This window comes from Cnephaeus nilssonii (genome assembly GCF_951640355.1).
Source record: "Cnephaeus nilssonii genome assembly, chromosome: 16".
In the NCBI taxonomy this organism is placed as follows: domain Eukaryota; kingdom Metazoa; phylum Chordata; class Mammalia; order Chiroptera; family Vespertilionidae; genus Cnephaeus; species Cnephaeus nilssonii.
Genome location: NC_137087.1, coordinates 54,928,758 through 54,944,918, shown reverse-complemented (window position 1 = coordinate 54,944,918; position 16,161 = coordinate 54,928,758). Strand labels below are relative to the sequence as shown.

At 53.1% G+C, this 16,161-nt stretch overlaps 1 protein-coding gene across 3 annotated transcripts in view; it reads left to right on the top strand.

The window, feature by feature from the left end:
• The window catches only part of HSPA12A (heat shock protein family A (Hsp70) member 12A), a 113,965-nt gene that overhangs the window by 78,574 nt on the left and 19,230 nt on the right, over window positions 1–16,161 (top strand). For all 3 annotated transcript variants that reach the window (XM_079793567.1, XM_079793569.1, XM_079793568.1), the window contains 5 exons: window positions 7,512–7,597; window positions 8,291–8,418; window positions 10,690–10,876; window positions 12,878–12,982; window positions 15,040–15,156. In XM_079793567.1, coding sequence (XP_079649693.1) covers window positions 7,512–7,597; window positions 8,291–8,418; window positions 10,690–10,876; window positions 12,878–12,982; window positions 15,040–15,156 — 623 coding nt within the window. The remainder of the gene's footprint in view (window positions 1–7,511; window positions 7,598–8,290; window positions 8,419–10,689; window positions 10,877–12,877; window positions 12,983–15,039; window positions 15,157–16,161) is intronic.

Sequence of the window (16,161 nt, the reverse complement as noted above, 5' to 3'; positions counted from 1 at the left end):
AAGCCAGCTGGACATGTAACCCTCATCCACTCCAAGACCCAGGTCCGAAACATTCCCAAGGTTTCGAAGTACAAACTGTGTAGGTCTAATGCATGCATATTCTCATGAGTTTGATCATTTGATAAAATGTCTGGGGGGCCTACCTATACTCTGTATAAGAAAAATATTGTCTTGCCCTCCTGAAGCCAGGAAGACAGACATGTAACTGGTATATTTAAAACAGCCACTCTTTTGTTATGGAGAACTTAAAACATACAGAAGTAGGGTAAGTAATGTATTGAGCATCCATGAATATCAGGCATCATATTGTTTCATCTGTAAACATTTCAGAATGTATCTCTAAAGTATAATGACTCTTAAACATTACATAACTACACCATTATCCGTAATTTATTAATATTATCAATATCTGGTCAGTGTTTATAATTCAGACCATTTCCAATTGTCTCATAAGTGATGTAAATTTTTCTGTTCACTTGAATCATGATCCATGCAAGGCCCATGCATGGCAATGACTGCAGTTGCTCTGTGTTTTAAGCTAGGGCAATCTGTCTCAGGCAGGTCGGGGTGGGCGGGGAGCTCATTAGCAATGCAAATTTTCTGCTGTCCTGGACCAATTGGAGTAGAAACTCTGGGGGTGGGGCCAGCAATCTGTTCTAACCAGGGCTGTGGGTGATTCTGATGCACATTAAAGTTTGAGAACCTCTAATCCATAGTTACCCCTCCTCTGTTCCTATATATTTTCCTTGTAATTTGTATTTTGGAGAAACCTGGCTGTTGTCCTTAGCGTTGCCTCCAATCTAGGTTTTGCCAGTTGACCTGGGATTATAGGTGCGTGCCGATGACCAAATTCCTCTCTCTGTTCCTCCCTCCTACAGAGGTGGGTGCCCTGGAGGATGAGGCAGAAGTGGGGCTCCCAATTTGCTGAATATAATTCATGAAAATTAGCAGGAAGGCCAGTAGAAACCATTTCCTCACCTCCCCCAGCCTTGGCCTGGACACACATGTGCATGTGAACCTGTGGTTGACAGAGATGGCGAACTGCCCCACTCACCATCTGGGATTATAGGGGTCGGGATCTCACTGTCTCTGGGGAATGCCAGCTGCCCCAGCTCTCTCTCACTGGGGCAGCTCATCTCCTAGACCATCTGGGGTGGGGATGGGGGGTGGTAATTGGAAGATGCTGCCCAGGGTCAGGATGGGCCAGCACAACCTCTCACTCAGCCTGTGCCAGGTGCTGTGGTTTCTGCCACTGCAAAGGCTCATTTCCATAATTATTGTTTAGCATTTGGAGAGCGACTGTTTCACACTTGGTATTCTTTGCAGCCAGGAGGGTCTCCCAGTTCATGCAATAAAATTTCCATTTACTCTGGACATCAGCTGAGATGATTAAAAAAAAATCCATAAATTATTTACTGAAATGGCTGTTCAGCTTACGGTAATAATGCATTAGTTCAGCTAGCCATGAAGCCTGTTATAGGGTAATAAATTACTTTTATTTTCCTTTTTAAAAGGTATCTGCCAGTAACCTACACATGACCTTGCACTGATCAGTTTTCAGAAATGACACTGCAGGGAGGGCATGTGAGGAGAGAGAAGTGGAGAGCTTTTTTCCAGTAGCCTGACTTTAGGCAGTTGTCAGCAGCTGCCTGTCATCTCAGAGCCAGGAGGAGGAAAGAATGAAAACATCTATTGCATGTTTAAAGCATAACGACCTTAAAAATCCTCCTTTTCCGATCTAACCGGCTTGGCTCAGTGGATAGAGCGTCGACCTGGGGACTGAAGGGTCCCAGGTTCGATTCCGGTCAAGGGCATGTACCTTGGTTGCGGGCACATCCCCAGTAGGGGGTATGCAGGAGGCAGCTGATCAATGTTCCTCTCTCATCGATGTTTCTAACTCTCTATCCCTCTCCCTTCCTCTCTGTAAAAATTAATAAAATATATTTGGAAAAAAATCCTCCTTTTCCTTTATTTATTTATTTTTTTTTGAGAGAGAGAGAAAGTGAGAAAGGGAGAGGTAGAGAGAGAAACCTCCATGTGAGAGTGAAACAGCAAACATCCATCGCCTGCCTCGTGCATGCCTCCTACCAGGGAGCCAGGGAGTCACCATTGTTGAGACCACCGGTCATTTCGCATGAGGCACGAGCCTGGAGCCTTGTAGAATAAAGGCAGGCCCGTGGTTCTGTCTTCATCCTTTAAAATGTTGTGTTTATGGAGCAGGATCGATTTACTGTATCTCAGAAAGTCTACAGTTCTGCTCACGGCCATTTGCTGACTAATGTCTCCAGCAGAGGAGAGCAACAAGCAAGTTTCTGAGTTATGGCTGTCTTTGACATACCTCTATCCAACCCATTTTTATTTTCAGAACCTCTGCTTTGATTAAAACCATTAGAGCCCAGAGCAAATACAATGTGTCTGAGTTTTATGTCTCGCATTTTATACCAGGAGCCCCGCCGAAACCTGTTTTTTAATTTTTATACCATGAAGGCAAGCGCAATGAGCATTAACCTACCAAGTTAAACTAGTTCCTCCTCAGCTACCTGGTTTGGGGCTCTAAAAAATCCCACGTCATTCTTTTACTTATTTATATCCTCTGCTGCAAAAAAATTTTAATATTTTTACCCCCTTTGCTGCAAAAATTATTTTAAAAGTGATGTGTTGGGGGTTGGGTCCCAGGTTAAGAGTGAACCTAGAAACTGCCGAATCAACTCATTTTTACATACACTAAACTAAAAAGGATCGCACAGTAAATCTACAAGACAGAAGTGCTGGTAAATTAGCTAAAATTAGTAAAAAGGAGACCGGACAGTAATTCTCTGGTGGTTGACCAGAAAGCTGCAGTGTCCCTTCCTTTCCATGAAACCGTGGTTGTGTGGCTCAGCGGTTGCATTCCTGAAATGGTGTTTTTCCGATTTTTTGATGTGAAATCATCAAATCCCTTTGTGTTACTGCATGTCAGGGTAACTTAGTGCTGGAAGGGTGAGATGCTTTGAGTGTCTGCTTAATCTCCTTGGAGCAGTGTGGTAGGTTTTTCTTCAAACTCCCAGAGTTTCTGGCTTTACCCGCGACTACACTCCCTGGCAAAGCGTTCTCCTTTCATCTCTACTCCTCTCCCTACCTTCACAGGTGGGTCTCAGTTTCTTTTCATCAGCTTCCTTTCTCTCCTCCAAGCCTGCACTCTACAAATCTCCATTCTTGTTGGGCTTTTAGCTTTGCCTTTCTCTCCTCTTCCCAATGTACCCATGTCACCCTGTGTGTACTGACCTGGAATATCACAGAGGTGGAGCAGTCACGGGCAGATGTTATTGTACTGGCTTTGCAGAGAAGCATAAATGGGGCCGCAGCTAATGACAGAATGGCCCCTGTGTATTGGGAGCCAGGTCATACGACATGTACTTTGTATATATAGACACCTCATGCATCAACTCTCTCTCGTTGTCTGTTAGCATAGATCTGTCAAGTACTCTTAGGTCAGTAGATAATATTCCACTGACCCCCTTGTGTTTATTCCTAACCACTTATTTATCAAATGGAAGCTCTCAAGCTTTGTTGGGGCTATTAGCACGCCAGAAACTTTCCATAGCCCTCAGGGATAAAGGAGGCTTTTCCATGTTCTTTTCCCCAATAATTAAAAAAAAATTTTTTGTTGTTGTTTTGTTAATCTTCACCCGAGGATATTTTTCCATTAATTTTGAGAATGGAAGGGATGGGGAGAGAGAGAGAAAGAGAGAGAGAGAGAGAGAGAGAGAGAGAGAGAGAGAATTATCGATGTGAGAGAGACATCAATTGGTTGCCTCCCACACGAGCCCCGACCAGGGCCAGGGATCGAGCCTGCAACTGAGGTACGAGCCCTTGACCGGAATTGAACCCAGGACCCTTCAGTTCAAGGGCTGACACTCTATCCACTGAGCTAAACTGGCTAGGGCTCCCCAAGAATTTTTGAGCACCACTTTGACATCCTAAATAGATAAATAAAGAAACATTAGCTAGAGAACAAAGTTGTCATTGTAGGCTTTGTATCTTCCTGCGCTGGACTGATGCTCATTAGGCGGTGGCTTACCTTTGATTTGGGATGTGGAGAGCTGTAGATGTGGGTGTGCATGACATTCACATATCTATAAAAATGTTGCGGCATGCCTTTTTTTTTTTTTTTTTTTGCAGATCAGTTTTAAATCATTACACAGTGTAGCTGCGTTTTAATTTTGGATGGAAGAAGTCCATGAAGTTTAATTGCCTCTACAAGGCCTGGTTGAGTGATCAGCAAGTCAAATGATTTATTTCCTACTGCACAGAGACAGAGGGGGAGGGATTCACAGGGAGAACCCAGCAGGTCCTTGGTTCTTGCCCTGAATATCCGAGTCCTCTGGGGCCCAAGGCATGTGTGGCCCAACACATGCAATTGTGCTAGTCAGTGGGCCATGCTCTGAGGAGGGCTGAGTGATGGGATAATTAGAGCCCAGCCGACGGCGGGGTGGATGGTATGTCTGCAGATAATAGCTTGTTTGCTAATTGCCAACACCAGATTTTCTGGGTAATTAGACATTTGGTTTCTTCCAAGACCTTCTGTGCAAACGTGGACACATGGCCGTAGGCCTTCCAGGTAGCAGGTGGAGAGAGGGTGGCTCCAGGGCAGGGTGGCATCTCTCTGCTGGCTGCCCCAAGGGCCACAGGCAGGGCAGACGACTCCCCAACAGGTGGAAAGGACCATCTGGCTGGGCCCCCTAGTGGAGAGGCCAAATCCCCCAGCTTTTATAGCAATGGCTGCCCCTGTGCTGGGGGATCAGCAGAGAAGGCAGAGGCTAGCAGGCTGGTCCAGGAGCCTGGCTTCTGTCTCCATTCTCCTTTCAAGAGCACTGAGCTTTGGGTGCTAATAGGAATCAAAAAGTGCTTCCCTTCTCAGATGTGCAAGTTGATATTTTTTTAACTTATTTATTTATTTATTTTTAAATATAGGGAGAGGGATAGAGAGTCAGAAACATCGATGAGAGAGAAACATCGATCAGCTGCCTCCTGCATACCCCCTACTGGGGATGTGCCCGCAACCAAGGTACATGCCCTTGACCGGAATTGAACCTGGGACCCTTCAGTCCGCAGGCCGACGCTCCATCCACTGAGCCAAACCAGTTAGGGCAAGTTGATTTTTTAAATAAAAAATATTTGTTGTGGTAAAGTAAATATATTAAATATAAAATGTAAGATTTGCCATTTTAACCATTTTTAAGTATACAAACCTTTGGAAATAATTACTGTCAGTATTGTGTAACCTCACCACTATCTGTTTCCAAAACCTTTTCCTTACCGATACAGAAACAGTACACACTCTGTTCTGCCTCCTTCCAGCCCCGCGTAACCTCGAATCCACCTCCTGTCTCCATGAATTTGCCTATTCTAGATATTTCATATAAGTGGAATCATACTATATTTCACCTTTTGTGCCTAGCTTATTTCACTTAACATAATGTGTTCTAGATTCATCTATGTTATGACATGAATGAGAATTTATTCCTTTTTACAGCTGAATAATATTCCATTATATGGATATACCATGTTTTGTTTATCTATTCATCCATTGGTGGATACCAGGTTCTTTCTACATTGTGCTTATTGTGACTGCAATGACATTACATACAAGTATCCGTTTGAATCCTTGTTTTCAATTCTTTGGGGTAGATACCTAGGAGTGGAATCGCTGGGTCATACGGTAATTCTATATTTGACTTTTTGAGGAACCACCAAACTCTTCCCCGGTGGCTGTGCCATCTCGCATTCCCACCCGATAGATATAAGGGTTCCAATTTGTCCACATCCTTGCCAACATTTGTCATTTCTGTACCTTTTTTATTACAGCCATCTTAGGGGGTGTGAAACAGTATCTCATGGTGGTTTTGATTTGCATTTCTCTAATGATTACTAATGTTAAACATCTTTTCACGTGCTTCTTTGCCATTTGCATATATTCTTTGGAGAAACGTCTAAGTCCTTTGCCCAGCCAGTTGATTTTTTGCCTCTGCACCTTTCTCCCCGAGGTTGGAATTGAGCCTCATGTTTGAGTTCTCACCAAGCAGGGAAAAAGAATTGGCAAGTGCGTGGGGTCACCCAGTGATTGACAGCGGAGGCCGAGGGAGCCGCTCCTGGTCTCCTCTCGAAGCAAACAGGCCCTTCTCAGACACCCCACACCCTCTGGGTTTCCTTGACCACAAGTTTTATTTTAGCAAATTACCATTTTTCCCCTCCCAGGTACTAGGCTATGTGCTGAGTGGAGCCGTTTTTGTAGAGCACCCCGGATGGCGCCTGGCATTTGTAGGTGCCCAGGGTCTGGCATCGTCTCTGCAGCGAGAGCCCACAGTTCTTGATCTGCTGCCTGTGGCCCTGCCAGTCCTGGGCAGCTGGCAGGGACAGCCGTGCGGAGCCTCCAGCCCTGACCGGGCACCGTGTGACTTCTCCTTGGTGCTCACTCCTGGGCGAGAGCCCCTGGGCTGGAGGAGAAGGTGCAGGGCAGATATCTGCGCCTGGATAATGGCAGGAGCAGCAGGGCAGGCGGCAGAACGATGTTCATGCGGCTTCGCTGGTGGCCCTTCACGGGTTTGGCCTTGAATCTGTTGTGTGGCCCGTCTTGGGGGTCCAGGAATGCTAGCCTAGCTGTCTTTCCGCTGTGGATTTTCTTACTGAATGTCAACACCTTCCATGTCACCGAAGAGAGATGAGGTCCCCAAGCTGGCGGGGCCTCAAGCCAGAGGGGGGCAGGAGATGATGCCTCCACCAGGCCAGGCAGTGCTTTCGGGAAGGCGCGCTCATGGCCTGCATCCCTACGGGAGAGGTGGTTCGTGTGGGGTGGGTCCCCCGGCCCGCTGGGAACCTGAGGGCTGCGGATACGCTTCCTGGAAAGTGCACATGGAAATTGCACGTCATTTCAGGTGCAGGTCCTCCCATCCTCATGGAGGCTGGGTTAGAGCTGGCTCTGCGGGGGCAGGAGCCAGGACGAGGGCGATCTGGGGCCTGGCAGACGCCCTGCTAAGTGGGAGTTGGATGGTACCTACTAAGGACTGCAGGTTCCTGGGAGAAAAGGAATGTCTTATCTCAAGTTTTATTTTATTTTATTTTGTTATTATTATTTTTTTTTTTTGTTAATCTTCACCTGAGGATATTTTTTCCATTGATTTTTAGAGAGAGTGGAAGGCAGAGGGAGAGACAAAGAGAAACATCGATGTGAGAGAGACACATCAATTGGTTGCCTCCCGCACGCACCCCAACCAGGGCTGGGGAATCTGTAACCAAGGCATGTGCCCTTGACAGGAATTGAACCCGGGACCTTTCAGTCCGCGGGCTGATGCTCTCTGCACTGAGCCCAACTGGCTCGGGCTCATTTGGTTGTTTTAAATACTAAATGTAAGGGGGTGCTGACACCTGAACTTTGTGGCTGGGGTCAGCCTGGCCCACCACGCAGCCTCGCTCCTGCTCCCGGGCTGGCCCCTACCACCGCTAAGGAGCGTGCTTTGTCTTTCTCTTTCCAGAAACGGCCCCCACGTCTGCATATTCATCTCCTGCCCGGAGTCTCGGGGACACAGGGATCACGCCTCTGTCCCCTTCCCATATCGTGGTAAGACATGTGTACATGTGTGTGGGAGTGTGTGTTCATTACCTCGGCTGTCCGGGTCTGTTCACATGAGGCGGCGGAGCGGCCCGTCGTGTTCCCGGGTGGAGACTGAGGGGCCCTGGTACCAGCCATGTCAGCCTCCCGAGTCCCTGTCCCTCTCTGGGCCCGGGTGGCTGGTGCCATTGGAGCCAGTGGCCTGGATGGCAGCATGGGCAGGCAGGTGGGGGCCGCCCTGAGGGGGCAGGACTCACCAGGGTCCTGCGTGGTTATGGCAGCACCCGGCAGGGCCCCTGGCATGTGGAGCCCTGCTCCCAGGCCTGACACCCGGAGCAGGCGGAGTGGTCACCGGGGCGGTGCAGGGGCGCAGCTGGTAAAGCCCCAGGGCAGTGGCTGCGGGTCTGCGCGGGGACGTGGGGAGAACAGTGGGAGGCAGGCTGTCACTCAGAGCCAAGGGGCTCCGGCCCTGGGGGTGGTGTCCGTAGTAGCCGCGCATGCACAGTTGATAAAGGGCGTGGTGGCAAGCTGTGGGCTTGGCCCCTCCCTTAGGGGCGCCTCCCTGAGCTGAGCTGGCCTCCCCTCTCCCCAGGGCTTGAGCCAGACAGTGACGTTCTGGGCAGTGGGTGGACAGCGGGGCATCTTCCTGAAAGCCAGGCGTGGCGACCCCCCTCCCCGATACCTTACCTGGTGTATCTGCAGAACGATGCCGACTCGAGTGTCACGGAGCAGCAGACGTTTCTCGTGGTGGTGGCCGTCGACTTTGGGACCACGTCTAGCGGCTACGCCTACAGCTTCACCAAGGAGCCGGAGTGCATTCACGTGATGAGGTGAATGCTTGGGTGGGCAGGGGCAGGCGCCGGGTCCTGGACTCTGGCCCAGCTCGGCCCAAACTCACGGTGCCACTTTGGGCAGCCACTCTGGTCTCTGGGCTGCAGGGTCGTGGTCCGAGACAGTGTTGGTTTAATTCTGACTTAGTTGGTCTGGGGAGGGCATGGCTGCTGGGTTTGAAACCTGTCCCGGTGACTCCGGTGTGCAGCCTGGGGGGAGAGGTGCCCACTTGCAGGTGTCTGTGGTGGACACTCACTGTGTGAGTTTAGGCGATTGCTAAACTTTCTAAACTTCAGTTCCCTCATCTGTGAAATGGGGATACTGACAATACCTGCCCTGCAGGGTGTACGTGCAGACGAAGTGAGACTTCCTGTCAATGTACGCGGGGAGGTGCCAGCTCTTCCAAGTGAGGGCGTGTCACGGGTGACGTGACCAGAGCAGAAAGCACCACGCCTGAGAGGCAGCAGAGCAGGGGAATCGCAGCCATGTGAAGGGTCACCTGAAGTTGCCCTGGGTCTCCTGGGACGCGCTCTCAGGACACTCCCTGTGTCCACCCCACACACACAGCAGCCGGCACTCTGGTGCCCACCGTGGCCACACGTGACCGGCTGTCTATGAAGATTCTGGTCTGTCCAGCACCAATGCCCGCTCCCCCAGTCTGGCCTTGGCCTTCCTGTAGTCTTCAGCCCCTGAAGCTTTGAGAGCCAGGGATTGATCACCCCAATTTTCTAAATCCAATATGGCTCTGAAGATACATTGTGATTGGCACTTCCCTTCACTGGTAGTTGTAGAATTTAGTTACTGCTCTTGGGGTAAGATTTTAGGCATTTTTTTTTTAAATGTGCGGTTGAAAAGACAAGTTGTAATAAAAGTAGTCCCCGCCCGGTTTGGGGTAGGCCCCAGTGGAAAGAGCACGTGTTAAAAGCTGGAATCGATGCTCATCAGTGTCTCCGCAGTTGTCTTAAGAAATGCTATTTCCAGGGGGCAGTCGTGCAATGAAAACGGGGGAAAGAGCAGACAGAGCTGAACTTGCGGGGAACAAACCTCCTAAAGCACTGGCCGCGGCCAGGGCCTCAGAGTCCTCTTAGTTGTAGGGTTTGGAAGGAGGTTCCTCCTGACTTTCACTTCAGTCAGAACATGGGAACATAACACGGGACAGACGGACGGAGCTGTGAATGAGAAGGCTAACTTACTGTTTCAGTAGGAACGAAGGAATACAAATGGAAGGGAACGCTCGGGCGGTCGTTTGTGACACGAGTGTCGTGTTGACAGTAATGGAAAGCCCGTTTGTGAAAGGCGGTGTGGGTCTGCCCGGGATGGTGATCAGCCCTGTGTCTCGGGGGTCACACGGGGACTTAGCTCCCTGGGTGGGGCCTGCTCCCCGCTGGAGCTTGACTGGGAAACCGGCCAGGCACGATCCCAGACCCCTCTGGGCGGCAAATGCAGGTGGAGGCTGGCTGTTCGTCTGGACGGTGATGGCCCCCGAAGCTTAGCGATGCGGTGTCGGGGAGCAGGTGTGAGCTCGGCCAGGAGCGCACCACCTCCCCAGGTGGCCAGGGAGCGAGGGGCTCCCCTCCTGTACCCTGTCTCCACGTTTAACCGGAGCTCCCCACTCCTGCAGCCTCCCTGCCCAGGCTCCGGTTTCTGTAAAGGGCACCTCCTCCCGCACACACGCTTGCAACCTCGCCTCGGGGATGCCTCGGCTCCCGCTCACCACTGTGTCCCTTCAGCTCGGCATCCCCCTCCCTCCCTCGCTCTCTTCCGTGGCTTTCTGCCCTTGTTCGGGCGCTCTCACCTCTGCCCCCAGGTGAGGCCTGAGCTGCCTCCCCAGCCTCCCGGCTCCCAGCCTCCCCGCTGTCGTCTGGCTGGCTCGGGCCAGCAGCAGCGCTGACCCTGGCATGCCCCTGCTCTGACACCTTCCGTGGCTCCCGGCGCTCACGGTTGAATCTCTGTCTCCTCAGCTCTCTTCAGCCTGGGCCCCACCTCCTTCCCAAAGTCGTTCCTGACACTTCCCATTGATACAGTCACTCTTCTCACTACACACCTGTTCTCCTGCCCACACACGCATGCCCATGCCGGCCGCCTCTGAGCAGCCTGCGCGTCCTCTCCTCCTTCGAGGTCCAGTTGTCTGTCACCCCTCCGAGTTTGTCCTGAGCCCACAGCCTCCCTCCTCCACCCCCTCCAGCGGGCCCCTCTGCCTTCTCCGACCCTGGGGCCTTTCCCTGGGCTTCGGAAGAAGGTGCCAAACCTCTGCCTTTCCTTGGCGGCAGGCGGTGGGAAGGAGGTGACCCTGGGGTGTCCAACCAGAAGACTCCCACCACCATCTTGCTGACCCCCGAGAGGAAGTTCCACAGCTTCGGGTACGCTGCCAGGGACTTCTACCACGACCTGGACCCCAACGAGGCCAAGCAGTGGCTGTACCTGGAGAAGTTCAAGATGAAGCTGCACACGACTGGGGTAAGCGGGCCTCGCCCCGGCCCCAGGCCCTCTGCCTCGGAGAGCCAGGGTCCCTCCGGCCTTGTGGGGGTGGGGACTTTCCAACCCAGGGACCCTGGGCTTCCTCCCAGGCAGAAATTCACGCCCATTGACCTTGATTCTAGAAATTACCTGAGCACCCAATGCGTTAGTGGAACACACAGCACTTTGTGATGGACGCGTGGGCAGGGAGATGTTAGAATATTTCACGACTTGTTTGCCTGGGAAACTGACCAATCAGAGTGGATGCTGGCAGGACCGTAGGCCTGGGGGGCTGGGGACCCAATGATAGGAGGCCCCGTTCAGTTGCTGGATTATTGGGAGATTAGGGGATCCTGAAGGAGGGATGTGGGGACGGGGGCCTTCGGGGGGATGAGGGCAGTGGCGTTAACTAGCCAGTCCGGAAGTAACGAGTGGCCCATTAACGCCCTGCGTGGGGGAGGAGGGAGCTCAGGAAATCAAGTGCCCGGCAATTCCCGGGGCAGAGCTGCTCCCGACACACTGTCCAGGTCGATGACGGCCTCCCCTCAAGCTGCATGGAAAGGCTGGGCTAGAGGATAGAACTGTTTCCGTTTAAACACATTATTCCGCAGAGAGTCAGGATGGTGGCAGTGTGTAAGGCCCGGACCCCAGGGCAGACAACCTGGGTTTAAGTCCTGCCTCGGCCTCTTCCAGATGCTTAATCCCAGTCCCTGGCCTCCCCGTGCCTTGCTTTACCTTATCCGTGCAATGGACACACAAAACCCCCATGACAGTGCCTTCGTCATGGGGGTTTTGTAAGGAGAAAGGGAATCAGAACACACAGCTCTAGAGCCTTCGTAAGTCCTAGTCCGTGCGAGCTCCTCTGATTGCTTTCATTTGTCGCCGTTATGTGTGTGCAGATGACAAAACAAGAACTAATGGGCAACCCAGCCACCAGCACCCGGCTTTCCGGGGCCCCCTGCTCATGGGGTGATGGTCTCTCTATGAAGCGGACAGGCTCCTGCTAGAAATGCCCCCCCTTTTCGCCTGAGGGGATGCAGTGCTGGCTCCAGCTTGCACAGGTGGACACAGGAAGCTTTAAAATGCTGAGCCTGTGGCTTCCAGGGGCTCGGCCACGTTTCTGAGACGGGGAGCCGCCGCCCAAAAGCTGGGGTGTCTTTCTGAGCATCCGGGGAGGGAAGTGGCTGGCCGGGAGGAGGGGCTTGTGCAGGTGGGTCAGGATGACTGACAGGCTTCACGAGGCTGGTTTAGCAGCTCAATGCCCCTTCACACTCCAGAGGCAACGCCTCATTGCCCAGCGGGGTCAATCCGGAGGCCCCACTGATTCCCCCAGCAGTAACGAGCCTGGTGGTTCCGGATGCTCAGGGGCGTCCACTGCCCATCCCCACCCTGGGGGATGTTTCTCCTCAGTTTTGAATGACCCGAGTCCATCCAGCATCCCGCAGAGCATCCTCCACCCAAGGCCTGCACTCACACCTGCTTCGTTCCTGGCGAGGAAGCGAGGCGCGATGCTGGGCTCCCGTGGATCAGGCTGCGAAGCCTTAAAATAGGAGCTCTTCTATTTTGGGGACTTGGTTGGCAGCTCACTGGGGAACGAACACTTCAGGCATGTTCAGCGTCGGGCATGTCAGTGAGTTGGCATGATTATGTAGGCCTCCGTGGGGCTCTGAGGGTGACCATGTGTCCCGGGTGCAAATAATATGTAAATTGCACCGGCGGTGCCTGCTGCCTTTCTCTCTTCCTGGGCTCTGTGGTTGCCCTGAAACCTCGCTCCCAGAGGATTGAGGGGGGGGGGGGGCGAGGGGAGCAGCCAGGGCCTCCTGCACAGTGCCAGGACATTGCCTCCAGGCCTGTTTTGGGGGACCCCCATCCTGGGCTGCCTCTCACACATTGGGAAACACTAATATGGCCCCCCAGCAGCTGCAGGCAGCTGTCCCCGAAGCTGGAAGCTGAAAGGCCTCTCTCCTTGTCTTCCCACTGTCTCCTTCCTCTCCCTGCCAGGACCTCACCTTGGATACAGAACTGACAGCGGCCAACGGCAAGAAGATCAAAGCCCTAGAAATCTTTGCTTACGCCCTGCAGTACTTCAAGGAGCAGGCGCTGAAGGTAGGACACGCGGCGGTGCCTGTGCGGTGGGGGTGGTGCACCCGCCACCTAGGTTGTGCCTGGAGGGAGAGAGCAGGATGCACCCTCCTAACTGCAGGGCGGAGTGGAAAACGGTACAGCCGCTGGGGAACAGTGTGGCCCCTTGAACCAGGAGGTCGAGGTTCGATTCCTGGTCTGGCACATGCCTGGCACAGGCTCGATCCCCCACAGGAGACATCATTGATGTTTCTGTCTCTCCCTCTCCCTTCTTTCTGAAATCAATAAAAATATATTTTAAGAGAGAAAGAAACTCCATGAAGAAAGCTGTTGAAGGAGATTTACAGGAGCGAGGCCTTCACAAGGGGTGGCCTGGTGTTTGAGAGGCGGGCGATTCAGAGGGGACTGTCGCCTGTTGGGCCAGAACGAGCCGAAGTAGAAGGTCTCAGAAGTCCCACGCATGGTGGTCTCGTTCATGAAGGAAAGCGAGCGGAAGTGCGGGACCAGGGAGACGTTCGGTCAATGTCAGGTTCCTTCCCCTCCGAGCTGTCCTCCAGCGGCTGGTGGACGGCAGATCTAAGTAGCCTCCCCTGCAGCCAGGGAAGCCATCAGTCAGGTCCAGCTCTTCCTGCTGAGAGTCTAAAATAGTCTGGGTGGTGGCAGGTGTGCTCAGAATCCGTCCCAGCACTCACACGCTCACCTGCTTTAAAGCCCAGTGCAGACCCGCAAGGAAATAACACATGATTAAAAACAACAACAACAAAACCCCCAAATCGGCTATTTCATGTTGGCCCAAAGCAGGGAGAAAAAAAAAAGTTTGCTGAATACACGTAACACTACTGAACTGTACACTTAAAAATAATAAATTTGTCATATGTATTTTGTCACAATTAAAAAAAAAAAAAAGAAGAAGCTTACTGATCACAGAGGAAGTTAGTTCAGTGAGAGGGTGGGTCAGTCCCAAGATAACCATTTGAAACAATAGGGAGAGTAGGACATCCATCAGGAAAAAATAGCACCAGCCGGTTCGACCGAACCGCATCCACGACGCTGACTCTGGTGCAGAAGTGCCCTGGTGTGCATTCCGCTTTGATTTCAGGTCTGGTGACCGTGGCAACAGGAGGGGAGGGGAAGGAAGGAAGCACCATTTATCAGCGGTCTTTTCCGCGCCAGACGTTCCGCGTGTGTTCTCATTTAATTTTGCCGCTCATGCCGTGGGTTAGTTTTCTTCTCCCCATTTCACAGATGGAAATACTGAGTCAGCGCTGCTAGTATGCTAGAGGCACACTTCTGTCTGCGTGGGCCTGGTGGAAACCTCTGAGGCTTCTGCCCATCCCCTTTACCCACATGGTGTAACCTTGACCCAGAGTTAAGGGCAGCATGGTTCTCGCTTAGGCCGTTCACGTCCTTCCTGTCCCACCAGGAAAACTCCCCTCACGTGCTGGGCTGGCGGGGAGGAAGATGACAGTGACGACTCTGACAGTTGCCACCAGACCCTGTTCTAGATGCGAGACCACGTGTCACAATGTAGTTAAGACATTGGCCTTTAGAGTCAAGATAGCCTGGGGCTGAGTCCAGATTTTGGCTCTCCCCCCTTCTGGCTGCATAACCATCAGAAAGACAGCATATCGAGCCTTGGTTTGCCATCTGCAGGGAAGGGGCTCAGTTACACTCTTCCTGCCAGCGTTCTTGCATGGATTACTGGAGCTGAGGCCTAACAGTGCTGATGCAGGGTAAACTCCCAGTAAATGCAGCTTAGAAAATTATCAATCCCTCCAACAGCCATGTGAGCTAGGAATTACTGTCTGCATTGTCCGGATAAGGGAACCGAGGCCTGAGAGTTGTCACTTGACCTTGTCACGTGGCCAGAGGCCTGTGAGCTGCCTGCCTCTCGCCTTCAGCGAGTGAAGGAGCCGGAGCTCCCGCCTGCTGAGCAGTCAGACGCCAGGCCCTGGCTCCCTGGCGCTGGGAAGTGCTGAGGCTGTGGAGCTGAGGTCGGAGGCAGGAAGCCTGGATGCTCAGCGCAGCCGCAGGAGGGCCTGCCACGTCCGCCTGACCTGCTGCCCTTTGCTTGGCCGTAGGAGCTGAGTGACCAGGCGGGTTCAGAGTTCGAGAACGCCGACGTCAGATGGGTCATCACGGTGCCTGCCATCTGGAAACAGCCCGCCAAGCAGTTCATGAGGCAAGCTGCCTACCAGGTGAGCGCGGGGCGGGGGCAGATGGCGCCCAGGTGCCCATGGCAGTGACCGCCACCCCCGTCGGGTGTCCAGCATGCGTTGGCCTCCTTGGGAGGCAGCTGGGTCTCCCCCAGGCAGGGGGACCAGGAGCCTTCCTGCTCCTCAGCTTCCTCCCGGGGAGGAACGGGCTCAGACTGGCCGGGGAGGGGCTTTGTGCATTTCCAGGTCATGTGGCCACGGTGGGGTCCCTGGGCTAAGATTTCAAACTGGGCTCAGAGGCACTTCACTTACTTGAGACTTTCAGGTAAAAGGCTTGGAAAGCAAGGAGATTTGGATGAGAAAGGAGTCCAGACAAGGCCCATGGTATGGACCGGGCACCCGCTTGGTGCCGGGGCAAAAAGCTGTGCAGGTGCAGCCGGGGAATACAGGTCTATTGCCCTCTGTCGCCTCACCTGTGAACTCACAGGAGCACGCATGGTCACCCCAGAGGGGTGAGGGCTGTTGCACCTGCCCGGTGGCAGACACCTGGATGAGGGCAGGGCATGGCTGAGGAGCATGCCAGTCAACACAGCACCATGGAGATGGCATTCCAGAGCTGATGGCCAGCCCATCTCTCCTGGGTGCCTGCCCCTCCCCCCCTCCCTCCCACCCCCGCCCCGCTTCCACTGGTGCCTCAAACTCTCCCAGCCTCCAGCCCTCACGTGGTTGCAGACAGCTGTGCCAGGACAGGGCTTCCCTGAGAGCCTGACGTCCTGGCAAGAAAGGCTGGTCCTGCCGATCTGGGTTTTAATCCGAGGGCAGAGCTGGCTCCTGCGTGTTTACTGCACCCCCTGGGCCATGGAAGCCACCCTGGGGCTCGGCCAACTCTGTGCCCTGAACGTCAGTCTCCACAGCCATCCGCCGGAGCCGGCCTGGGGAATGTCACCACGGATACAGGTGTCCTCTTGCCCTCCGCCAGGGGACATACCTCCCACGCTGAGTTTGTGGCCAGAGGGACGAACCTGTCCTGTCATACACCCACCGCAT